The sequence below is a fragment of the Rhinatrema bivittatum genome, chromosome 6 (assembly GCF_901001135.1).
Source record: "Rhinatrema bivittatum chromosome 6, aRhiBiv1.1, whole genome shotgun sequence".
Classification (NCBI taxonomy): Eukaryota; Metazoa; Chordata; class Amphibia; order Gymnophiona; family Rhinatrematidae; genus Rhinatrema; species Rhinatrema bivittatum.
This window is the reverse complement of record NC_042620.1, coordinates 339,899,519-339,925,802: the sequence shown is the minus strand read 5'-3', so window position 1 is coordinate 339,925,802 and position 26,284 is coordinate 339,899,519. Positions and strand designations below refer to the sequence as shown.

General features: G+C 45.6%; 1 protein-coding gene across 1 annotated transcript in view; it reads right to left on the bottom strand.

The window, feature by feature from the left end:
* Window positions 1-26,284, bottom strand: part of FMR1 (fragile X mental retardation 1) — a 172,367-nt gene that overhangs the window by 113,073 nt on the left and 33,010 nt on the right. Inside the window, exon 3 of the mRNA XM_029607747.1 lies at window positions 2,122-2,215. Coding sequence (XP_029463607.1) covers window positions 2,122-2,215 — 94 coding nt within the window. The remainder of the gene's footprint in view (window positions 1-2,121; window positions 2,216-26,284) is intronic.

The following is a 26,284-nucleotide window of genomic DNA, read 5'->3' as shown; positions in this document are numbered from 1 at the left end:
AGGAGAGGAGAATGATGCCGTTTATGTGCACCAGGAAGAGAGACCTGAGTGGAGCCTCTTCTCTGACTGGGTTGATATAGAAGAGGCAGAACAGTGTACTTGAACTGGAAACATCCTCCTCGCCTCTTGGTCTGAGGAATATGACTCCAGTAAATCATTAATTCTGAAGGGGCTCTAATTGACATTGCTCTCCTGTCCTCTTCTCTACGAGGTACACATGGTACTCTTAGGTAGGACAGACTCAGGTTCGGATATTTTGCCTTGTGCGTTGGCCGTAAATTTCCCCTGCATGGTAGGTGTGTCGAGAGATCTCAGCTTCATATACTTTGAGATTGGCTGGTGCATCGTTGCATCACAAGGGTGATGAGTCAAGTGTCGGATGTGTCATGCACCTGATGCGCCAACTGCTTCGGATACAATGACAGTTTTGTGTTGTGCTTCCCATGCGTTGCAGGCTCCAGCATCATATGGGAAGCAGCCCTAAATTGTGGTTCCGATGCACTTGGTTTCTTGGTGGTTTTTGCAAGTATGTCCGACAGCTGTACTGTAAGACCTACCTTCAAATGGAGCATGCTGGGACTCTTACCCATTTGGCTCTTTTTAGTGGTGGTTTCCAGCAGGCCCTATTGATGATGCCCTCCTTACCAGATCCAGATGGTGGGATTTTGGGTCCGGGGATGAAGGAGTTGACCGGCTGTCATCGTGTGGAGGAGAGAGTGTGTAACTACTTGTCATCAAAGACCCATTCTCTTTCAGTCTGGCAATTTTCACGGCCCACTACCTTTATGTTCAGGGAGACATTCAGCCACAGTTCCGGCAGGAAGCCTGGTCATGGTCAGGCCAGAGGCAAAAATAACAATAATTATGTCCATTGTTAATGGACATAATATAGCCGCACTGGCAGTATTTAAATCCCAGTGACTTGCGGAACATGTTAGCACTGAAAAGTTCTATTTTGGGCTTCACCATTCTGAAGGAGAGAAAAATCACAAGGAGAAAAAATGGAAAGATGTGTCTGCACAACTGTTTACAGCGTGAAAAATAAAACTGAGAAGACCTGCAGGAAACACGTGGGAAGAGCCATGCAGGTGCACAAGCAAAATCTGCAATCTTGGAGAGATAACTCTGGTCCCATGACGCTGGATGATGACACCCAGAAGGAATGGCTAATTCAGCCTCTTTATCAATGGAAAAATAGGGTTTCTAGTGCACAATTCAGGATATTTCAGAACAGATGCACGCCCATGCCATGACCAGTTTTACCAGTTCGCCCAGTCTACAGTTATGTCCTTCAAACCCCCCTGGTTTAATAGCCTGCATTCCCTCTAGGTTTTTTTTAAACTTGCACTTCCTCCATTGCAGAAGTAAAATTATTTGATAATGGACCAGGGAGCATAAGTATTTATGAGGAGATTATGAACGAGTGTGTATGTGTGTGTATGTGTTTGAGAGACTGGGAGCTGGTGTGCATGAAAAAGGGATGTGTGTATGTGAGGGTTGCTTGTTTGTGAGAGAGGGAGCCTGTGTGAAGGGATGTGTGTGTGTAAGGGGGGAGTGAGAGAAAGAGGGTGTCAGTGTGCATTGGTATGTGTGTGAGAGATAAGTAGCCTGTATGAGGGTATATGTGGAAGAGAAAAAGGGGGCCTGGGTGGGCGTGTGTACAAGAGAGTGAGCCCATGCCCATTTTAAAGTCAAATGAGATGTATGCACTGCAGGAGATATGCGTGCATCACGCGGCTTTTAAAATTCGGTCAGCGTGCGCAAGCCCAACTTGGATGCGCATCAGTCAATTGATGCATGCACCAGGCTTTTAAAATCTATGTCTGAGTAGTTAAGTTTCAACCCAACCAGCCTCTGGAATACCTCTCCCCTACGAGCATAAGAGTACACACATACACTCTATATGTACTTAATTTTATGAGCATTATCAGTTGCACAATTTTATAAAGGATTATTTCTGCAGGTAAAGCACCACTTTACCCACAGAAGTCCCTTTGAAAATTACCCTCCCTAGCACAACAGCCAACCACATTTAAAAATTCCCTAAATTATTACACTCAGAGCCTCTTTCTCCCATCACTATTTCAACAGGAAAAGTATTGGCTAATAAGGTTGACTTACCTCTACTTCATCACTTTCACTTATATCTTTATTATAACCGGAAGGCGGTGGGAATCTCACATCATGGAATGGTATCTGTCTCTCCGGCTGCCAACTATAAACAAAACATGTGTTGAATGGCTTATTGTCAATGATTTCCTTTGTTACAAGTATTAAAAAGATACAAAGCAACTACATTCAAGGTTCTACTTACAAGAATCACACCAAAAATATCCTTCAGAGAAAAATAGAAAAGTTACCAAAGAAACAAACAACCCCCCCCCCCCCAAAAAAAAAAAAAAGAAAGCAAGCCCAGGTTCCAAAGTCTTTATATATATTTATATTTTTTTTAATTTTTGTATTGGAATTTAGACATAATGCAATTGCCAAAATGTCTATATCAAATATACAATCAAATATTCCATTAATATGACAACTGCATCAAGAAAACCCTAATGTGTTCAACCAAAAAGGGAACAGGAATCTAACTTAACTCACTCACTTATGTTCTCAATAGCGAGCAAGAATCTGGCCTGTTGTGTCTGAGGAAATTTTCTAATATATAAACACCAAACATGAGAAAATACATTAAATCCATTTGACTTTCTACATCGTGTCATTCGGGGCATCTAAATTCAATCATCACAACAGAATACTGACTGCTTCATGGAGCAGCTAGTACAAGAATCAACAAGAAGGAAAACTATTTTAGACCTAGTCCTTAGTGGAACACACGATTTGATGCAAGAGGTAACCGTGTTGGAGCCACTTGACAATAGTAATCACAACGTTATCAAATCTGACTTAACTGAATGGAGCGCAAAAAAGAAATCTACTACAACAACATTTAACTTTCAAAAAGGTGACTATGATAAAATGAGGAAAATGGTTAAGAAAAAACTGAAAGCAACTGAAAAAGTTAAGAGTTTAGCTCAGGCATGGATACTGTTTAAAAATACCATCTTGGAAGCCCGGAACAGATGTATTCCATGCATTAGAAAAGGTGGAAAGGAGGCTAAACGACTACCAGCATGGTTGAAAGGTGAGATGTGAGAGGTTGTAATATCTAAAAGAACATCTTTCAAGAAATGGAAAAGGAATCCCAATGAAGAAAACAGGAAACAGCATAAGCACTAGCAAGTCAAGATGCAAAGCACTGATAAGGAAGGCAAAGAGAAAATTTGAAAATAAGCTTGTAGTGAAAGCAAAAACTCATAAAACATTTTTGGGTACATTTGAGGTAAAAAGCCCATGAGGGAGTCAGTTGGACTATTAGATGATCAAGAGGTAAAAGGAGCACTTAGGGATGACAAAACCATAGCAGAGAGACTAAATTAATTCTTTGCTTCGGTATTCACTGAAGAAGACGTAAGAGATATACCAATGCTAGAAATGATATTCAAAGGTGATGATTCAGAGGAACTGAAACAAATTTCATAGAACCTGGAAGATGTACTACAGCAAATTGACAAACTAAAGAGTAGTAGATCACCTGGTCCAGATGGTATATATCCTAGAGTGCCGAAAGAACTGAGAAATGAAATTGCAGACCTGTTATTGGAAATTTGTAAACTATCAATATCATCATTCATGGTACCTGAAGACTGGAAGGTTGCAAATGTATTGCCAACTTTTAAAAAGGATCAAGGGGCGAGCAAGGAAATTACAAACCCGCAAAGATATATCTATTTACGTTTTAACTTATATTTATTCTGCAACCCCATGGTATTTTATTAGCCATGTTATACTTCTTATCCGCAACCCCATGTTAATTGTTTTATATTTTTATCTACTTGATCTTTCCAAAGCCTGCTATATACCTCTGTATACTGTCCAAGTTCCACCTTTCTCCCTGTTTTATTGTATTTCCCTGCTTTTATAAGTTACATGTAAACCGATATGATGTCTCAACGAATACCGGTATAAAAAAACCCTAAATAAAAAACCCTAAATAAATAAACCAGTGAGTCTGACATCTGTATCAGGCAAAATGGTAGAAACTATCATAAACAACAAAACTGCTGAACATATAGATAAGCATAGTTTAATGGGACAAAGCCAACATGGATTTACCCAAGGGAAGTCTTGCCTCACAAATCTACTACATTTTTTTTGAGGGCGTAAATAAACATGTGAATAAAGATGAGCCAATTGATATAGTATATCTGGATTTCCAGAAAACATTCACAAAGTCCCTCATGAGAGACTTCTTAGGAAATTCAAAAGTCATGGGATGGGGGCAGTGTCCTATTATGGATTGCAAACTGGTTAAAAGATAGAAAACAGAGAGTAGGGCTGAATGGTACATTTTCCCAATGGAAAAAGGTGAATAGTACAGTGCCCCAGGTATCTGTTCTGGGAGCACTGCTTTTTAATATATTTATAAACGACCTGGAAATGGGAACAAGTGAGGTGATCAAATTTGCAGATGACACAAAAGTATTCAAGGTTGTTAAATCACAAGAGGATTGTGAGAAATTGCAAGAGGACATTGCAAAACTGGGAGACTGAACATGCAAATGGCAAATGAAATTTAATGTGGACAAGTGCAAAGTGATGCACTTAGGGAAGAGTAACCCAAATTATAGCTACATAATACTAGGTTCTACATTAGGAGTCACCACTCGGGAATAGGATCTAGGTATCATCGTTCTAGTCAGTGTGCTGCTGCCAAGACAGCAAATAGAATGCTAGGGATTATTAGGAAAGGAATGGAGAATAAAACAGAGAATATCATAATGCCTCTGTATCACTCCACACTGAAACCTCATCTTGAGTATTGTGTGCAGTTTGGTCACCACATCAAGAAAGATATGGAAAAATTAAAAAAGCTAAAGAGAAGGGAGACCATGATGATAAAGGGAATGGAACAATTTCCCTATGAAGAAAGGCTAAAGAGGTTAAGGAAACTTCAGCTTGGAAAAGAGACAGCTGAAGGGATATATGATAGAGGTCTATAAAATAATGAGGATGGAATGAGTAAACATTAATCAGCTGTTTACTCTTTCGAAAATTACAAAGACGAGGGGATACACAATGAAGTTACTAGGTGATATATTTAAAACTAATAAAAGAAAATAATTTTTTACTCAGTACATAATTAAGCTCTGGAATTTGTTGCCAGAGGATATGGTGAAAGCTATTAATATAGTTGTGTTTAAAAAAGGTTTGGACAAGTTCCTGGAAGAAAAGTCCATTAACTATTATTAAGGTAGAGTTGTAGAAATCCACTGCTTATTCTCGGAATAAGCAGCTTGGACTCCATCTACCTGCTGGGATTCTGCCAGGTACTTGTGACTTGGCCACTGTTAGAAACAGGATACTGGGCTTGAAGAATCCTTGGTCTGACCCAGTATGGAAAGTCTTAAGTTCTTATAAATACAAGGTCATGAGACTACAAGGGCTTTGTTGTACAGTAGGGTTATATTTTTTACTTCTGATATTAAATTGTAGATTATTTATTTAGTATTTTAAAATCTTTTCTATACTGTCGTTAAGTGATATACCATCACAACGGTTTACAGAAAGGCACATATATAAATTTGGTAATTGTATATGTTAATACTTATCTATAAGAAGTGCCATTAAAGTCCGGTAACAGTTTCATAATAAAGACTATTTGCTGAATGTTATAAATCTTGTCCTTTTCCTACATGTATCAGTATTAATTATATGTATGGCTCTATTGGATTGTATATTTTATGTTAAAGGTGAACATCAGACAAACATCAAGAAAAACATTACCAGTTGCAATCTTGCAAATAACTTTGGCCTCAAAATTTCTTAATTTCATCACAGAACTATAAACAATGTGGGCCGGATTTTATAAAGTTGCGCGAGCACGTACTTTTGTTCCGCACCAGGCGCAAACAAAAGTACACTGGATTTTATAAGATACTCACGTAGCCGCGCGTATCATAAAATCCGGGGTCGGCACGCGCAAGGGGGTGCACATTTGTGCAACTTGCGCGCGCTGAGTCCGGCGCGCGCTGCCTGTTCCCTCCGAGGCCTCCAAAACCTATAACTCTCTCAGTGATAGAAACCATTTCTTTATATAAGCAAAGAAAGACTTAATAGTGTCAAGAGTTACCCTCAGACTCACACCACACTGCCATTACATGCCAAGTTCTCAAAAACATTCACAGTGAGGAGGAGGGAGAGAGTCCTGTACGCTGGGAATCCTCGACAGGTTCTACCTGCGCGTAGTTTTGAGAGAGAGACCTTACTCCCAGTCGAGAGAGGGGAGGCCCGGATAGGCGGGGCGGAACCCCGCTACGGTGACGTCATCGGTGAGTGCCCCGGGACAGCACAAAAGCAAGGGCACAGCGGCGCGCAGCTCGAGAAGGAGGGAGAGAGTCCTGCACACTGGGAATCCTCGACAGGTTCTACCTGCGGGTAGTTTTGAGAGAGAGAGAGAGAGAGAGACCTTACTCCCAGTCGAGAGAGGGGAGGCCCAGATAGGAGGGGTGGAACCCCGCTACGGTGACGTCATCGGTGAGTGCCCCGGGACAGCACAAAAGCAAGGGCACAGCGGCGCGCTGCCGCTGGCGCGCTGCCGAAGCGGCGCACCCCTGGATGAAATTATGGGAAGGAAAAGAAAATCCAAAACCTATGCCTCTTCGCCTACAACACCCGTGACAAAGAGGATAGGTCCGATAGACTCCCATGTGGTGTTTACTGGTGAGTCCATTGTTGGGGAATTAATGGAGGGGAATACCTTTTTAGGAGCCACTCAAATCCCCAAGGCCATACAATCTTCCCTACAACCCGTATTGGAAGCAACAAATGCAGCTAATGAAGTTATAGTCTCCACGGATGGAGTGATACAAACCCAAAGAGGTAATGGTTCACCACCAGAACGGACTATACATTCTGAATTAACAGTTTTGGGTGGCGAGGCAACTGATACTTGTAATAAGGTTAAGTTCCTATCCATTATTTCTGAAATAAGAAGTGATGGAGAAGAAAGTATCGTTGAACCAGAGAATATAACATTGTTAGATGTGTGCAAATTGTCTGTTAAGATAGATAAGAAAATGTCAGGATTTATATCTAATGTGCAGACTTTTTCCGTAGAAGTTAGAGAAAAATTTGAGGAATTGGATAAAAGAACTGAGAGAATAGAGCAGGAAGTTGCAAAATTGAACCCTGTAGTAAATAAATTGCAAGCTATAAGTGTTGCTTCCATTAAAGATAACGTGATACTGCATAGTAGAATTGAAAGTTTGGAGAATGAATTAAGATCTAGTAATCTTAGATTACTTAATTTTCCAATCTCTAGACTACTATCGGCTGATGAGTTACATAAAAAATATGTGATTGAAGTTTTACAGATTGAATAAGAGAAAATACCTTTAGTTTCAAGACTATATTATTTACCTAAAAGGAAGATAGAGCAGAATCAGGAAGGTGGAGTGGATAATTTAGAAAGTCCAGGAGTCTCTACCTTTTTGGAAGACTCCTTAGACTTGATAAATTCAAGAGCAACATTGCTCGTTTCTTTTTCTTTGAAACGGGATAAAGACTTGTTTTTTCTTAAATATTTTCAAAATAAAGATTGTAATTTTTGTGGATATAAAATACAAGTCTTCCCAGATGTTTCCCGTGCAACTCAAGCACGGAGGAAACTTTTCTTATCTATGAAACAATCGGTGTTGAATATCGGAGCTAGCTTTTTCCTAAAATTTCCCTGTAAATGCCAGATTTTGTTTCAAAATAACAAGTTTGTATTTCTTGATCCATCCCATCTGCAACGCTTCATTTTAGATAAGTCTCAGACTCTATAAAAGGGTAGCAAGGGAATATTTGATTGTAAAAGAGAAATGTCAAATGTTTGCAGTCAGTAACTCTCTTCTCCAAGATGTGGGCTGGAATACAATTATATTTTCTTTAAAAGTTGTGATGTATGAATTATGTAATACCTGATTATATCATTTCATTGTAAATGTTATAATTTGAAAAATATAAATAAAAAATTAAAACATCCACAGGAGCAAAATTCAGGTTTTTATATAAATTAGATAAAGAAATCAACCCTATTCTAGTAGATGTAAGTAATGACTCTAAAAGGAGAAATTACAAATGCCTTACCATCTTTGCCAGGGCAAAATAACTTATGCCGACTACTGCTTGAGAGACTACAACTTGTTACCAAGCCATCTGATGGCTTGGTAACAAGATGGTTAATGTAAATTGGTTATTTATTCTCTCAGATAATAGAAGGACTAGGGGGGTACTCCATGAACTTAGCAAGTAGCTCATTTAAACAAATTGAAGTAAATGCCAGATACTTGTGAATTGGATTAGCCACACATGATGCTGGCTTGATGGTCCCTTCGTCTGTCCCAGTATGGCATATCTTATGTTCTTATGTTCCCTGCTTCTGTGGGAGACATCCTTGGTGACCTCTCAGTACCCTGGAGGGAAGGGTCCCTTCAGCTGAAAAAACTTTTTTTTTTGTTTTTGTTTTTTGTGGTGTAAGAGGTATTGCTCAAGCGACCACTATCCTGGAAATGAGGACTGCCAGTTCCCTTTTTTTTCTGGGATAGGCATATTATAGTGGAGTCATTGACATCTAATGCCAGCACTCCAGCTCTCTCTCTTCCTCGACAGTGAGTTTGCTTTTAAGCTTAACCACAGCCAGATAGCCAGTTAGGAGCACAAGAAAAGATGAGCTTCCAAATTTGGGAGCACAACAAAAGAAATGCTCCTATACTTGCTTTCCCATTCAGCCCCTCCCCTTTCAAGTTGAAATGGACATTCAGCCTGTGCTGACCTCGATTATTGACTTGTGTATGCACATTTTTACTCCCAGTGCATTAGCATAGCATCAGCTTACTGTAACTGGAGTGGAAAAAAAAACTTTTAACCTGTGCGTTAAAACTGTCCGCTCTTAATGCACAGGTTATTGCAACAGCCTGTTTGTTAGGTACTATTTAACCCATGCAGATCGTCACACTCCCAATTAAGTAATGATAGCCTTGCAGTATTCTTTCAGGCCTTACCCAGCCTGTTTGAAAAACTGATAGGTGTATCACCAACGTAGCACTTAATGCTAAAGAAACAACTAGGACAATAGTTTAATAGCAGGGAGTTATACCTTTTCCTCTACAGTAAGGAATATGCTCTACTGCTGTCCTCTCTGGCATATGTATATCTACAAAGAAAACAGCTCAGCTGCTACATACTAATGCTAAAAGCTGATCCGGCTTCTACTTACTTTTGCTATTCCTTCACCTTGAGAGAGAGAGGCAGGAATAGAGCGAGCAAGAGTGTCTTGCAAGCCTCCTGAGTAGATAAGAGACCAACATTGTGCTTTGAAGACACTATAGCCCCTGCAAGGTACTGGGCCAAAAACCATTCTCTGGAGGCAACATGGAGGGACCTCCAGGAACTCATCCAGGGTAGGGCCTGGGAACTGCTACCACTGGGATTAACCAGGAGCTCAGCCAGGCAAAAGCTAGGGAGACTGCTCCCACTGGGAGAAGTAACTCCTAGGATGGTAGTTCCAGGTGCAACAAGGACTCAACCAACAAGGGTACACCCCGATTCTGGGAGCTACATCCTCTTCACGTGTCAGTCATTGCTGAAGACAGAGAACTTCAGGTTTTGGTTAGGGCCACACCTTTGGAACTCTGAGTGAAGTCCTAAGAGGTGTGTCTTCTGTCTCTGTCAGCTGTGGAGGAGGGAAAACTCAATCGGGGTGACTGGTTTAGCAGGAGGATAAGGAAGCACCATAAGTGGAGGCTTGAGCAGGTGAGGTTCTTCTTGAAGAAGAGGAGAATGAGCATTTGCTTTCAGAACAGCCAGGGCCTCTGCTTCCTCTGCAAGAGGTAGATCCAGGGGACAAGCAGTAGACTGGCCCTATGATTGATCCCTCTGTTAGCCGGCCAGGGACTCCCTTTTGGGGGGGGGGGGGGGTTCCATCAGATTCTGTTTAAGCTTAGTGCTCATGATGCACTAGGTATTCTGTACCATGCAGAAGCTTAGTCGAATTGCAGATCCAGGATTCCTGTCCCAGGATGGGAGAGAGCAAGGAAGAGGGGTCCCTATTAAAAGGCTGGACTTCCTGAGAACTGGACCTTCTCCGGTCTCCACCCCCATTCCGGTATTCAATAAGGAGGGATTGTCTCTGTGTGATTCAGAACCAGGTGGTGTTTTACCTTCTCGGGATGAAGAACAGGCTATTCAGAAGAGGAGAGTTCTGTGATTTTCTGGAAAGTGGAGCTTATTGCAGGGATGGAGGACCAAATCTAGCAGGACTGTGGAGAGGGACTCCCATCTTGCAGAAGGTGAGAAAGTATTTAAAGGATTTCCATCAGCATGGAGTTCTAAAGCAAATGGTGTTAGCAGAGTGGGACTGCTCGTTAGGGATCCTTAGAGGGGAGGGATTTCCAGGACTATGGGAAAGTTATATCCCCTGCTTGTGGAAGGAAAGGAAAGGCTGCTGAGAATCCCGAAGGTGAACACAGCAGTCTCAGCAATAGCATGCAGGGCGACCATCCCCGTGGAGGTAAGCACTGCTTTAAAAGTATCCGCAGGATAGGAAATCTGACGTCAGTCCCTAGTACATATACCCCTGCAGGAAGTGCAGCTCTTCAGTATTCTCCTCGAAAAGCGTTGTGGATATGTGTGACTGACTAATTGATTAACTTGAATAACTTCATAACTTGGTTAAACTTTATAACTTGATTAATTTGATTAACTTGAACTGGTTGGGACGACTATAGCTGGAGCCCGCCAGTGTACTCAACCGGAAAGAGTCGACACCCGGTAGGGTGGGTGCCCTAGGTGAATGAAAGCATGGCTTACTCTTGAATCATTCGAAGTTCCATGCGTAACCGCAGCCAAGGGTGGGATGCTGAGTCCATCTGTCTACACTAAGGAAAACAAAATTATCAGGTAAGTAATTTCTCCATTTCCTAGCATGTAGCACAGGGGTCAGGAACCTATGGCTCGGGAGCCAGATATGGCTCTTTTGATGGCTGCATCTGGCTCACAGACAAATCTTTAATAAAAAAAGTAAAAATCTAACAAAATCCCCCACCCTCCTGACGCCCTCCAAGACCTCCAAAATTAATTTACTACAACCCCCACCCTCCTGACCCCCCCCCCCAAGACCTGCCAAAAGTCCCTGGTGGTCCAGCGGAGGTCCGGGAGTGATCTCCTGGACTTGGGCTGTCGGCTGCCAGTAGTCAAAATGGCGCCGACAGCCCTTCACCCTCACTATGTCACTGGGGTCGACCAATGGCGGCGGTAGCCCCTGTGACATAGTAAGGGCAAAGGGCCGTCGACGCCATTTTGATTACTGGCAGCCGACGGCCCTTTGCCCTTACTATGTCACAGGGGCTACCGCCGCCATTGGTCGACCCCAGTGACATAGTGAGGGCGAAGGGCCGTCGGCGCCATTTTGACTACTGGCAGCCGACAGCCCAAGTCCAGGAGATCGCTCCCGGACCCCCGCTGGACCACCAGGGACTTTTGGCAGGTCTTGGGGGGGGGGGGGGTCAGGAGGGTGGGGGTTGTAGTAAATAAATTTTGGAGGTCTTGGGGGGGCATCAGGAGGGTGGGGGGTTTTGTTAGATTTTTACTTTTTTATTAAAGATTTGTCTGCGAGCCCTGGACCCCCGCTGGATCACCAGGGACTTTTGGCAGGTCTTGGAGGGGGGGGGGTGTTAGGAGAATGGGGGGCTGTAGTAAATTAATTTGGCAGGTCTTGGGGGCATCAGGAGAGTAGGGGGTTGTAGTAAATGAATTTGGTAGGTCTTGGGGGAGTCAGGAGGGTGGGGGGTTGTAGTTAGTATGGCTCTCACGGAATTACATTTTAAAATATGTGGCGTTCATGGCTCTCTCAGCCAAAAAGGTTCCCGACCCCTGGTGTAGCAGATGGACTCAGGACCAATGGGATGTATAAAAGCTACTCCCGAACCGGGTGGGAGGCTGCCCATGACTCACTTAGTACTGCCCTTGCAAATGCCGTGTCCTCCCGAGCCTGAATGTTCAGACAGTAAAATCTGGAGAAGGTGTGGATGGAGGACCATGTCGCCACCCTGCAGATCTCGGTGGGTGACAGCATTCTGGTTTCTGCCCAGGATACTGCCTGGGCTCTGGTAGAATGGGCCTTGACCTGTAGAGGCAGAGGCTTGCCTGCTTCTACATAGGCCGCCTTGATTACTTCCTTGATCCAGCGGGCTATGGTTGCCCGCGAGGCCGCTTTCCCTTGTCTCTTCCCGCTGTGAAGGACAAAAAGGTGGTCCATTTTTCATACTGGTTCCGACATTTCCAGGTATCTGGACAGGAGTCTGCCTATATTGAGATGGCGTAGACAACAAGCTTCTTCCGAATTCTTCAAGTCACCCAGCGATGGTAGCGAGATGGTTTGGATAAGATGGAAGTGTGATACCACCTTGGGAAGAAACGAAGGGACCGTGCGTAGCTGGATGGATCCGGGGGTGAGCCTGAGGAACGGCTCACGGCAGGACAGTGCTTGTAGTTCTGAAATGCGGCGGGCTGAGCAAACTGCCAGCAGAAAGACTGTCTTTAAAGTCAACAGACTGAGGGACAGACCTCGGAGGGCTCTTAAGGAGGTTCCTGCTAGGAAATCCGGGACCAAGTTGAGATTCCACAGATGTACCAGCCACTTTAATGGTGGGCGGATGTGTTTGACTCCTTTCAGGAAATGTGGCACGTCCAGGTGAGAAGCTATGCTGTCGCCCCCATCTTGGGGCCTTGCATGACAATGCGGCCACCTGTACCTTGATAGAGTTGAGGGACAGCCCCTTCTGTAGCCATTCTGTAAAAATTCCAGGACCATGGGAACTTTAGTTGAGCGTGGCTTGATGTCGTGGTCTTCGCACCAGGCTTCAAAAACTCTCCAAATCCTTATGTACATTAGAGATGTGGAGAACTTAAGTGCTCGGAGCAGGGTGTCAATTACAGCCCCCGAGTATCCACTCTTTCTCAGGCGAGCCCTCTCAATGGCCAGGCCGTAAGAGAGAATTGAGCTGGGTCCTCATGGAGGATCGGTCCTTGTTGGAGCAGGTCTCTGTGTGGAGGCAGTGGTAGGGGGTTCCCTGCCAATAGTCTTCTCATGTCGGCGTACCACAGTCTTCCTGGCCAGTCCGAGGCCACCAGAAGAACTAGTCCCCTGTGCAGCTGTATTGTGGATGATTGCGCCCAGTAGGGGCCACGGTGGGAAGGCGTATAATAGGGTCCCCTGTAGCCAGGTCTGTACCAGGGCATCAATCCCCTAGGACTGAGGTTCCCACCTGCGGCTGAAGTACCTGGGTACTTGGGCTTTGGCCCGGTTTGCCAGAAGGTCCATGTCTGGTGTCCCCCACCGGTTCACTATCATTTGGAACGCTGCGGGCGACAGCTTCCATTCTCCTGGGTCTAGACTTTCCCTGCTGAGGTAGTCCGCCGTGATGTTGTCTTTCCCGGCGATGTGGACGGCCGAGATCTCTTGGAGGTTTACTTCCGCCCATGTCATTAGGGGGTCTATTTCCAGAAACACCTGTTGGCTTCTGGTTCCTCCCTGACGGTTGATGTAGGCCACTGTTGTGGTGTTGTCTGACATTACTCTGACTGCTTTGTCTCTGAGTCTGTGAGCGAAGCGTAGGCAGGCTAGTCTGACTGCCCGCGCTTCTAGGCGGTTGATGTTCCATCCCACCTCTTCTGCATTCCACTGCCCTTGGGCGGTTAATTCCTCGCAGTGAGCTCCCCATCCTTGTAGGCTGGCGTCTGTGGTGAGCAGGGTCCAGGTTGGGGAGGATAGTCTTGTTCCCTGGCTCAGGTGGCTGGCCAGTAGCCACCACCGTAGCTGGGTCCGAACCCAGCCCGGGAGTGATAGACGTATGGCGTAGTTCTGAGACAGTGGATTCCACCGTGGTAGAAGTGAGCGCTGCAGGGGGTCTCATGTGAGCTCGCGCCCATGGCACTACTTCCAGTGTGGATGCCATCAGACTGAGGACTTGTAGGTAATCCCATGCTGTGGGTCAAGGTTCGCTCAACAGGCTTTGTAACCGGTTCCGCAGTTTTGATCTCCTTGTGGGAGTCAGGCTGATCTTGTCTTCTTTGGTTTCGAATCGGACTCCTAGATACTCTAGAGACTGTGAGGGCTGCAGACAACTTTTGTTTGTGTTGACCACCCATCCTAGGCTCTCCAGTAGAGTTTTGATTCTGTTGGTGCTTGGCGGCTTTCCTCTGGGGATTTCGCCCTGATCAGCCAATCGTCTAGGTAAGGATGTACGAGGATTCCTTCCTTCCTCAATCTCGCCGCCGCCACCACCACTATGATCTTGGTGAACGTCTGGGGTGCTGTGGCTAACCCCAAGGGTAGTGCCCGGAACTGGTAGTGACGGTCCAGGATTTTGATGCGTAGATAGCACTGGTGTTCCTGATGAATTGGGATGTGTAGGTAGGCCTCCAATAGATCCAGGGATGTGAGAAACTCTCCCAGTTGTATTGCCCTTATTACGGAGCATAGAGTTTCCATGCGGAAGCGGGGGATCCTCAGGTAGCAGTTGACCGACTTGAGGTCCAGGATGGACCTCAAATCGGAATAATGCCCAGTATTTATTTCTTGTGGAGGCACTAGTAGTCTGGTTAGTGTAGCTTCCACTGCTACCCTCTTGGCGAGGACGTGGCAGGGGGACTCCACAAACTTGTCCGGAGGGGTTCGCAGGAAATCCAGATAGTACCCCTCCCGAATGATGGCTAGGACCCACTGTCCGAAGTTATCTCGCCCCATCTGTGGTAGAATAGGGCTAGTCTGCCCCCTATGGCTTCTTCCCTTTGACGAGTCGGCTGAATCTCACTGTGGGGTACGGCTGGGGCCTGTACCTGAGCTGGTTCCCCCTCTTGTTGTGCTTGGTCCGAAAGGACTGGTTCCTGCCCATAGGGCGTGGGGCTTAATAGTTGCTTCTGTATGGATTGAAGCGCTGTGAACTTCTGCCCCTGGAGGGCCGGGGGAAGGGTCGCTGGTTCCTCTTCGTCCTGTCCTCCGGTAGTCGCGGCAATGGGTACTCGCCCCATTTGCTGGCCAGTTTCTCTAGCTCGCTGCTGAACAGGAGGGATCCTTTGAAGGGCATCGGTCGACCAGCTTCGGACCCAGAGTTGCCTCCTGGCAGCCACCGCAGATGACACTCCCCTGGCCGCTGTGCGCACCAGATTGGAAGCAGCGTCCGCAAGGAATGACACTGTTGGTTCCATGACTTCTCCAGGGGTGTTGCTCCTGGTCTGAGATAAGCAGGCACGTGTCACTAAGGTGCAGCAGGCCGCTATTTGTAGGGACATAGCGGCTACGTCAAAAGACTGTTTAAGGATGGATTCCAGATGCCGGTCATGTGTGCATCTTTTAACGCTGCTCCTCCCTCCACTGGGATAGTAGTGCGCTTCGAGACCGCGCAGACCATGGCATCGACTCTTGGGCATGTGAGAAGAGCCATAGCTCGTCCCCCTTTTAATATGGACTCTGGAGCGCTCCATTCCAGGTCAATTAGCTGCTGGATGGCTTGTAACAGTGGGAAATGGCGGGAGGTCTGGCGGAGGCCCTCCAGTAGGGGATTCGGCTTGGGCCCCCCCGAAGCATCTGGGCCCGGAATAGCGAGCTCCCTCAGGCTGTGGGTGACCAGGTCAGGGAGCTCGTCCTTGGTGAAAAAGCGTCTCATGGTTCGGTGAGGCTCTGTCCCCGGGGGGAGTTCTCCCTCTTCTAGGGGCTCTGCTTCCTCTTCAGAGTTGTCCGTGTCCCCATAGATGGGGCTCCTGGGTGGTGGAACCCTTTGTCTAGGCCTCGAGGGGCCCGGGGTATAAAGGTCATCTGGCGGAGAATGTGGCTGGTCAGCCAGGAGTTCCATTTGCATGTAGACAAAGGTGTGTAGCCCTTTGAAGAACTCCACCCATGAGATAGACGCTGGATCCAAGCCGAGGGGCGTAGGGTCCCTGGGGGTCCCCGTTTGTGGGGGTGTCCCGCTGGGATTTGCAAGGTCCGGGGTACCCACTGAGGAGCCATTACTTGGCCCTGAGAGGGACTGGCCCTAGTCTGATCTCCCAGGGCCTCCTCACACTGAGCGCACAGGGCGTTGACCTCCTCGCTTTGTGCAGCTCTGATATGGCATGCTGGGCAGAGACCTTGAGCCTTTATCTCCGTTTCTGGTTGTGCCATGGTTGTCGGCTCGTAAACCTTTATGCGCTCCGGTGCGTCTAGTTGTGCGTGTGGGTTGTGTACGCAGCTGTGCGCCCAAGTTGTGGTTATGCGCTTGGCCCGGTAGGCGCATGGCGCCCGTATATCTTGTGCGCGCAGCCCTTGTGCGTGTAACTTATGCGCACAAGGAGTATGTGCGTGTAACTTTATGTGCACATGTAATTTGTGCACCTAAGTAAACTTGTGCGCCCGGCCCGAGTCTACGAGCGGAGCAGCGAATAGGGCCAAGATGGTGACGGCGACCACGCGGGTAATATGGCGACTACCTCGGAGGGTCTCCACATGAGTAGACCCTTGGATCTAACTGGGGCCTGGCCCTGCTAGGGTGTATCAACCCGGCGGCACTGGTCCCGGTCAGCGACCTGTGCGACTCCTTGAACCTCTGAGACCAGAGTCGACGCTGAAGATTTCTACCTTACCTTGTCTTCGGCGCTTCCCGGTTTCGTTCCGGGTGGTCTCCGGCTGCGGGGGAAGAGGGCAAATACCTTCACTGCCACACTCGAGGTGCCACCCGCTGCCTCTCAGCCGCACCCGGAAACATAGAAACATAGAAATGACGGCAGAAGAAGACCAAATGGCTCATCCAGTCTGCCCAGCAAGCTTCACACATTTTTTTTCTCTCATACTTATCTGTTTCTCTTAGCTCTTGGTTCTATTTCCCTTCCACCCCCACCATTAATGTAGAGAGCAGTGATGGAGCTGCATCCAAGTGAAATATCTAGCTTGATTAGTTAGGGGTAGTAGGGGTAGTAACCGCCGCAATAAGCAAGCTACACCCATGCTTATTTGTTTTACCCAGACTATGTTGTACAGCCCTTGTTGGTTGTTTTTTCTTCTCCCCTGCCGTTGAAGCAGAGAGCTATGCTGGATATGCGTGAAGTATTAGTTTTTCTTCTCTCCTGCCGTTGAAGCAAAGAGCCATGCTGGATATGCATGGAAAGTGAAGTATCAGGCACATTTGGTTTGGGGTAGTAACCGCCGTAACAAGCCAGCTACTCCCCGCTTTGTGAGTGCGAACCCTTTTTTCTTCTCCCCTGCCGTTGAAGCAGAGAGCTCTGCTGGATGTGTGAAGTATCAGTTATTCTTCTCCCCTGCTGTTGAAGCAGAGAGCTATGCTGTATATGCATTGAAAGTGAAGTATCAGGCATATTTGGTTTGGGGTAGTAACCGCCGTCACAAGCCAGCTACTCCCCTCTTCGTAAGTGCAAATCCTTTTTTCACATTTCCTCTTGCTGTTGAAGCTTAGAGCGATGTTGGAGTCACAGTAAGCATGTGTATGTTTATTGAATAAGGGTATTGTGTCCAGACAGTAGCCATCATTCTGGCGAGTCACCCACTCTTCATTGGCGGCCTCTTGACTTTATGGATCCACAGTGTTTATCCCACGCCCCTTTGAAGTCCTTCACAGTTCTGGTCTTCACCACTTCCACCGGAAGGGCATTCCAGGCATCCACCACCCTCTCCGTGAAGAAATACTTCCTGACATTGGTTCTGAATCTTCCTCCCTGGAGCCTCAAATCGTGACCCCTGGGTTCTGCTGATTTTTTTCCTACGGAAAAGGTTTGTCGTTGTCTTTGGATCATTAAAACCTTTCAAGTATCTGAAAGTCTGTATCATATCACCTCTGCTCCTCCTTTCCTCCAGGGTGTACATATTTAGATTCTTCAATCTCTCCTCGTACGTCATCCGATGAAGATCCTCCACCTTCCTGGTCGCCCTTCTCTGTACCGCTTCCATCTTGTCTTTGTCTTTTTGTAGATACGGTCTCCAGAACTGAACACAGTACTCCAGGTGAGGCCTCACCAAGGACCTGTACAAGGGAATAATCACTTCTCTTTTCTTACTCGATATTCCTCTCTCTATGCAGCCCAGCATTCTTCTGGCTTTTGCTATCGCCTTGTCGCATTGTTTCGCAGACTTCATATCGGTGGCTAGGTCCTCGCCGTGATTCGGCCGTCGGACCGAGGCTCACCTCCGAGGGACCACAGAAATCACCTCAGGAAATCTCAATTGGGGGAGGGACCCGAGGGTATCACCGCAGGAGAGCGGGGCTCGTCTTCAGAGGTAAGTTTCGTCTTCAAATTTGGATTTTCTTCTTGAATTAGTTCTAACGCTGCAAGAGCGTGCAGATAGTCCCTAACTGCTATGGAGACGGAACATACTGAAGAGCTGCACTTCCTGCAGGGGTATATGTACTAGGGGCTGACGTCAAATTGAAATCTGATCCGTCTCCAACTGCTATCAGGAGTACACTATACCCATTGGTCCTGAGTCCATCTGCTACACACTAGGAAACCAGAATTGCACACAGTATTCAAGGTGCAGTCTCACCATAGAGCGATATAGATGCACTATGACATCCACTGTTTTATTTTCCATTCCCTTCCTAATAATTCCTAACATTCTGTTTGCTTTTTTGACCGCCACAGCACACTGAACAGACAATTTCAATGCATTATCCACTATGATGCCTAGATCTTTTTCCTGGGTGTAACTACAGCATGGGTTATTTTTCCCTATATGCATCACCTTGCACTTGTCCACATTAGATTTCATCTGCTATTTGGAAGCCCAATCTTCCAGTCTCACAAGGTCCTACTGCAATTTATCACAATCCGCTTGAGATTTAACTACTCTGCAGAATTATGTGTCATCCACAAACTTGATTACCTCACTTGTCATACCCTTTCCAGATCATTTATAAATATATTAAAAAGCACCGGTCCAAGTACAGATCCCTGTGACAACAGACCATTTATTTTGTAAATCGCTTAGAGCCTTTGCACAAAGCAATTAAGAAATTTTAATAAACTAAACCATTTAATCCTACTCTTTGTTTCCTGTCTTTTAACCAGTTTATAATCTACAAAAGGATATCGTTTCCTATCCCATGACTTTTTAGTTTTCTTAGAAGTACCTCATGAGGGATTTTGTCGAACGATTTCTGAAAATCCAAATACACCACATCTACTGTATCATATCCCCCCTCAGCAGTCTCTTCTCCAAGCTGAACAGCCCTAACCTCTTCAGCCTTTCCTCATAGGGGAGCTGTTCCATCCCCTTTATCATTTTGGTTGCCCTTCTCTGTACCCTCTCCATCGCAATTAAATCTTTTTTGAGATGCAGCGACCAGAATTGCACACAGAATTCAAAGTGTGGTCTCACCATGGAGCGATATAGAGGCATTATGACATTTTCTGTTCTATTAACCTTTCCCTTCCTAATAATTTCTAACATTGTTTGCTTTTTTGACTGCTGCAGCACACTGAGCCGAAGATTTTAAAGTATTATCCACTATGATGCCTAGATCTTTTTCCTGGGTGGTAGCTCCTAATATGGAACCTAATATCGTGTAACTACAGCAAGGGTTATTTTTCCCTATATGCAAAACCTTGTACTTGTCCACATTAAATTTCATCTGCCATTTGGATGCCCAATCTTCCGATCTTGCAAGGTACTCCTGTAATTAATCACAGTCTGCTTGTGATTTAACTACTCTGAATAATTTTGTATCATCCGCAAATTTGATAACCTCACTCGTCGTATTCCTTTCCAGATCATTTATATATATATTGAAAAGCACCAATCCAAGTACAGATCCCTGAGGCACTCCACTGTTTACCCTTTTCCACTGAGAAAATTGTCCATTTAATCCTACTCTCTGTTTCCTATCTTTTAACCAGTTTGTAATCCGCGAAAGCCATGATGACGTCTTGAAACCAACAGGCTATAGTTGCCCGTGTCACCAGTTCATCCTATTTAGCTTCACCACGGAGCACAAACAGTCGATCACGCTTCCTGACAGATCTAGTAATCTTCAAGTACAACATCAAATGCCATTTGTCATCCAAGGCACGCAAAAGACGATATAATACTCTCATCTCCAGTCCTGTCCAACGTGAAATAGCATGATTCAGAAGAAACTCCAAAACCACTTTTGGCAAAAAGGAATGTACAGTCCAAAGTTGGCTCACAGCAAGATAAAGCCTGCAGCTTGGAAACCCGACAGGCTGAACACATTGCCAAGAGAAAAACTGTCTTCAAGGTAAGCAGCCGCAAGGGAGGATGGAGATGCTTAACTTTCTTCAAGAACCGGGACACATATGGATGAGAAGACAAAGATTCACCATTGACTCTCTCCCTATAACATGCAAGAGCTGCTACTTGAACCTTCAAAGTGTCAAGGGCCAAGCCTTTAAGCAAACCTTCCTGTAGAAATTCCAAAATTAATGGAATTTCCACTTTGAGAAGCTGCAAACCTCACTCCTCACACCAAGCCTCAAAAACTCTCCAAACGAGGACCCCGAGCAAAGTGGAAATCACTACAGAAGAATAAACTTGCTTCAACAACCGAGCCCTCTCAAGGGCCAAACCGTAAGACAAAACCAACCCGGATCGTCATGCAGAAAGGGTCCCTAACACAACAGATCCTGCTTGAGCAGCAGCCTGAGAGGACAATGCAGCAGCAGCAGCCTCTGCAGATCAGCATACCACGGCTTCTTGGGCCAATCCAGAGCCACCAGAAGTAGAGTTACGGTCTGGCTTGCAATCTTTCGAACGATCCTGCCTATCAGTGGCCATGGCGGGAAGGCATAACACACCCCTCCCTGTGGCCACACCTGAATGAGAGCACTGATAACCAGTGCTCTTGGATCCCTTCTTAACTAAAAAAAAAACCACGGAATCTTTGCAATGCTGGAAGTTGCTAGTAAGTTCAGATATGGGCAACCCCAGTATACCACTATGAGTTGAAAGGCTTAGTTTGCTAATTCCCACTCTTCTGAGTCCAAATTCTGTCTACTGAGAAAATCAGCTCTTTCATTGTCCTTTCTGGCAATGTGGGAGGAGATTATGTCTTGCAGATGTTGCTCAGCTCATACCATGAGCACATCTATCTCCTCCGACACCTGTTGGCTTCTGGTTTCACCCTGATGATTGACGTAAGCCACCGTTGTCACATTATCTGACATTATCCTAACTGCCTGAGCCTTTAGATGCTTGGCAAACTTCAAGCACACCAGCCAGACTGTACGTGTTGACACTCCTCGCACTCCAACAACTTTGCAGTACAAACTCTTAACAGTGAGTCCCCCTACCCAGAAGGCTCGCATCTGTTGTGAGCACTAACCAATCAAGCATCTCCAAGGAAACTCCCTTCCTGAGATGATCCGCCTATAACCAGCACTGCAATTGGGTGCTCCTCTCCAATCGAAAATGATGCCTCACCATGTACTCCTGTGATTGCAGTCTATACAGGGAAAGCAACATACATTAAAGAGGTCAGATGTGCGCCCTCGCCCAGGGGACAACCTTCAATAAGGCTGCCATCAACTTCAGGACCTGCAGATAAGACCACACTGTAGGGCGAATAGTCCTTATTAGGGTTTAAACTTGAGCAATTAACTTCTGAATGTGACTCCCTCGCAGAAACACTCTGCCCTGCTTCATATCGAAATGAACGCCAACGTCTGAGATGGCTGTAAGCAGCTCTTGGCCAAGTTCACCACCCAGTCTAGATCTTGCAGTAAGGAGACCACCTAGTGAGAAGTCAGAAGACTCTCTGAATCAACCAGTCATCTAGGGACGAATGAACCAGGATGCCACGCTTGCACAAGGACGCCATTACGACCACCATGACCTTAGAGAAGGTCCTGGGTGCAATGGGCAGCCTGAAGGGCAGGGCCTGAAACTGATAATGACATCCCAGAACGGCAAACCGCAGCAACTGTTGATGTTCCCAGTGAATGGGAATATGCAGATATGCCTCCGTCAGGTCTAGAGACATGAGAATATTCCTTTGATCATTATTACAGAGCACAGTGTTTCCATTCGGATATGAGTCACTTACAAATATCAATTGACACATCTGAGAACGTAAGAACGTAAGAAATTACCATGCTGGGTCAGACCAAGGATCCATCAAGCCCAGCATCCTGTTTCCAACAGAGGCCAAACCAGACTACAAACGAACCATCCAGGATGGGCTGAAAGGACCTATCCTTTTTTGTTACGACAAAATTAATAGATTAGCGGCCCATATTTCTTGTGATTTGGGAAAAGAAATCACGGCCTTCAAATCCAACAGCCTCCGTAATGTAGTCTCCACTGCCACCCTCTTCTGTAGAGAACTGGAGGGAGAAACCATAAGGCATCTGTAGAAATGCAAAAAAACTTTAGAGCATAGCCATCCCTTATCACTTCCAGGATCCATTGGTTTGACATTATCTGGACCCATCTGATAAAAGTGAGATAGAGGCTCACTTATCTCCTGCACCAATAGGTGAGTTTGCACACCATTGTGAAGATCAAGGCACTCCAGTCCCAGAGCCTGCATCCTTCAGAGGCTTTAAAAGGGCTGAAAGAACTACTGAAGGGATGAGGCCTCTGAGTACTCACTCCCCTATAAGGGCAAAAATGACTGTAATCTCTAAAGTGTCCTCTTGTCCCAAAGGGACACGAGGTTGGCTTTTTATCCTCTTGCAAACAAGGGACCTGGGATTCCCCCTATCTATTTGCCATTTTCTCCAACTCACTGCCAAATAAAAAAGAACTCTTAAAGGGTAACCTTGTGAGATTGGAACTGGAAATTATGTCCATCAACCAATTTCACAGCCACAGCTGATGCCTAGCTGCTATCACGGAAGCCAACTCTCTGGCAGCAGTTCAAAAAAGGTCACAGCTCGCATCAGCTAAGGCGGTGACTTCCAGTTCCATTACCACCCTGCTCCCATTCCGACCCCGCTCCCTCAGACTCCTGAGAGAGACACAGACTAGCTCGAGCCACCAAGGAGCAACAAGAAGCATTTTCCAAATTTATTGCCATGCCTAAAAGACCTGCTTAAGGATAGCCTCAATTCTCCTATCCTGAGCATTCCTTAGAGCTGAACCTCCTTCCACCAGAATGGTGGTCCACTTGGTAACAGAACACACCAGCGCATCCACCTTCGGGAAACATAACTGTTCCCTTGCCTTCGGATCCAAGAGGTACAGGCCTACTAAAGTGTGCTCCCCTATTAAAGTTTGCCTCTGGAGCACTCCATTCAAGGTCAATCAACTCTTGAATTGCTTCTATAAGGGAAAAGCAACATGATGCTTTGTGTACCATTATGGGGTCCTTTTTTTGCACACCCAAATAGTCACTCCCATTCACACCAAGCGTCTTCAGAGTCTGAGAAAACAGACTCAGCAACTCATCTCTATGAAAGAAACAGAGCCACATAAGACACTGCTCCAAATCGAGGGAATTTTCCTTTCTTCCAAAAGGGGAGAAACCCAAATCCCCGTCAAAGACATCAGACATATCTTCATCCATATTCTTCTGAACTTCACCAGAGACCAATTCACCACGGCACTTGCACACAGTGGAACTCTGAGTACGTGAACCCAGTTTAGGAGGTATTACCACCTCTGCTGGGTGACCCTGCAGTAGTCTGTAGACCCTGGAAAAATTCCAACCAGGAAGAGGAGGATGGGTCCACATCAGGTCCCACAGGCCCAAACCAGACACTCTCCAACAGAACAACTCTTGAAGATGTATCTGTCATTGGGAAGGAAGAAGGGGACACCCTGTTGTGTCGCCTTCTGCCCCACTCCCTTATATCCGAGGGGATGGATCAGTGTTGGCAAAATCAGTCCAGACAGCGCAGATACAGACTCGGAGAAAGCTCTGGCTATTTCGCACTTATATGGCAGGCCGCACAAATCGCAAGGGGCTTAGATGTCTTTGTCAGTGGAGCCACACTTCCCTACAATGAGCAGTATGCGACTACTTGCACATCTAAAAATAAAGTACGCACACAAATATGCGCTCACCAGAAGGCCACAAGAGTATGAGCAGAAGAAACCCTGGTGCATACCTATACACATATAGGCTGCAATGTGTGCGCCAACATCACCACACTGCCGCACAGCTAGAATGTCCACACACAAGCACACAGGAAAAAAAGCCTCTATGGCTTACCATGCGGCTGAAGAAACCAAGCCTAAGAGTGGGGCCTAGCCAAAAGCTGTTGAACCCGCCAAGCCCTCACCACCTCCACACCTTACTAAACTCCCCAGAGAAGTGGGAGGAAAGAAAAGGAAAAGATGCTGACCAACACCGAACCTGAGAGAGCTGGGACAGCTGCGGGAATCGGAAGGGAAGCATAATTTAAAAAAATAAATAAATCATATATATATATTTTATCACACACATATATACAATGCTGCGGGGCTGGATGTGTTCTGCATGTGGAAACAGGAGACTGCCTACGGTGGAAGGCTGTATTTGCCTGACATGAAGGCTGGCCGGCATGCCACGCCACTGAATGCCTTTATTTCCTCCCCCAGACTGAGTTTCCAGTACTCAGCCAACTGAGGGATCCTTCTCACAGCCCTGTGCCATGGTTCTACTACTACCGCTCACTTTCTGTCGATGTCTCTCTCTCTCTCTTTTTTTTTTTTTAACTTTACTTTCACAATGAGGGACAGCAAATGGAGCAAACAACATGACAAGGGAGTGAAGCTAGGAGTGGGGGAGGGTGATACCTCAAGGCTTCTCTTTTAATTTAGTAGCCTGGCCTCTTGATTCTTCTCTCCCTAAGGAGTGGGGGGGAGGGGGTTTCTTCCTAAGGGGATGCTAATCTGAAGAAGCCTTAATGAGGGGGACCATTTGGAAGGCAAGCTACATTGAGGGGAATCTACCTTAAGGGTAGTTGCCCCAGGAGCTTTGGCACTCAACCACACTGGGAATTTCTTCTCTCATTGTCTGCAGCTGTCAGAAACAAAGACAGACAATGCCTAAGACCACACCCCCTTTCATGGCCCAAGAATGATGTCATCAAGGGGGCATGTCCTTTGTCTCCAGCAGCTGAGGAGCGTGAAATTTCCTAGTGTAATGGACTGGTCTAGCAGACGAAAAGTAACCAGAATCTGAACCTGTATCTCCAGGAAGTGGCAGGGCTCAGATAGCTCAAGTATCTCTGGGCAGCAATAAAGCTCGGGCCTCTTGGTATCTCCAAATTTGGGGCTCAGGCCTCTGTTTCTTTGAGTTTCAGCCCGTGTATCTAGACATTGGCAGCAGCCCAGGATCAAAATCACTTCTAAGCAAAACAATGAATGAACATCATAAACAAAGCATGTGGTATAAAGGGTTATCATCATCAAAAGGCTGAGGCCATACAACTGTACCATTCAATGTATAATAAAAAAAAGTCTTGCAACTAAAGCAGAGAGAAGAAAAAAAACTATGGAAAAAGCCTCCTAATCCGAAAAAACAAATACTGCTAGCTGATTAGCACAAACACTGAAGAAAACAACCACTAATCTTGAAAGCATAACAGCTAAGATCCCAACAGACTCATTGCCAACTGAAGCAAAAATGACACCAGGATCAAATAGCAGAGATGAACATTTGTTTGAAATGAAATTAACACGTTTGGAGTTTAAAAATACAAGGTAAAGAACTTTTTATTTTATCTGGTTTGCAGCTGACTGAAGGCTAAATTCAGCCAAATTCATCGTAATCTTTGGCAAATGGAACAACAGGTTCTATTAGGGGGGCTTTAAGAACAGCAAGTAATACAAGGAGATCATCCACAAGATTCAGTAGAAAAAAACCCAAAACATGTATTAAAGCCTCCAAAAAAGACATTTGAAATGCGCCAGAGGAAAAACTACCACACAAGTTCCATTTATGACCTCCACTCCAGTCACAAACATTTATTCGACCAAATGCACATGCATTTTATTCAAATCACAGGATCCTCAACAGATCCAAAAAGCTGGACTTCCCTAAAATATGTTAAAATGTTCAAAATTCATTGATCTTATAGTAAGTATTAGTCTATTTACTCGGTTTGTTCAATAACATTTTGAATATTTGGTATATAGTTTATGAATGCTCAATTTTCTATATTGTATTATGGTTTCTAGTGACTAGATTTACCTTGTACTAGCATAGTACTGCCACAGATCAAGCACAAGATGAGGGTCAAACTGGGTAAA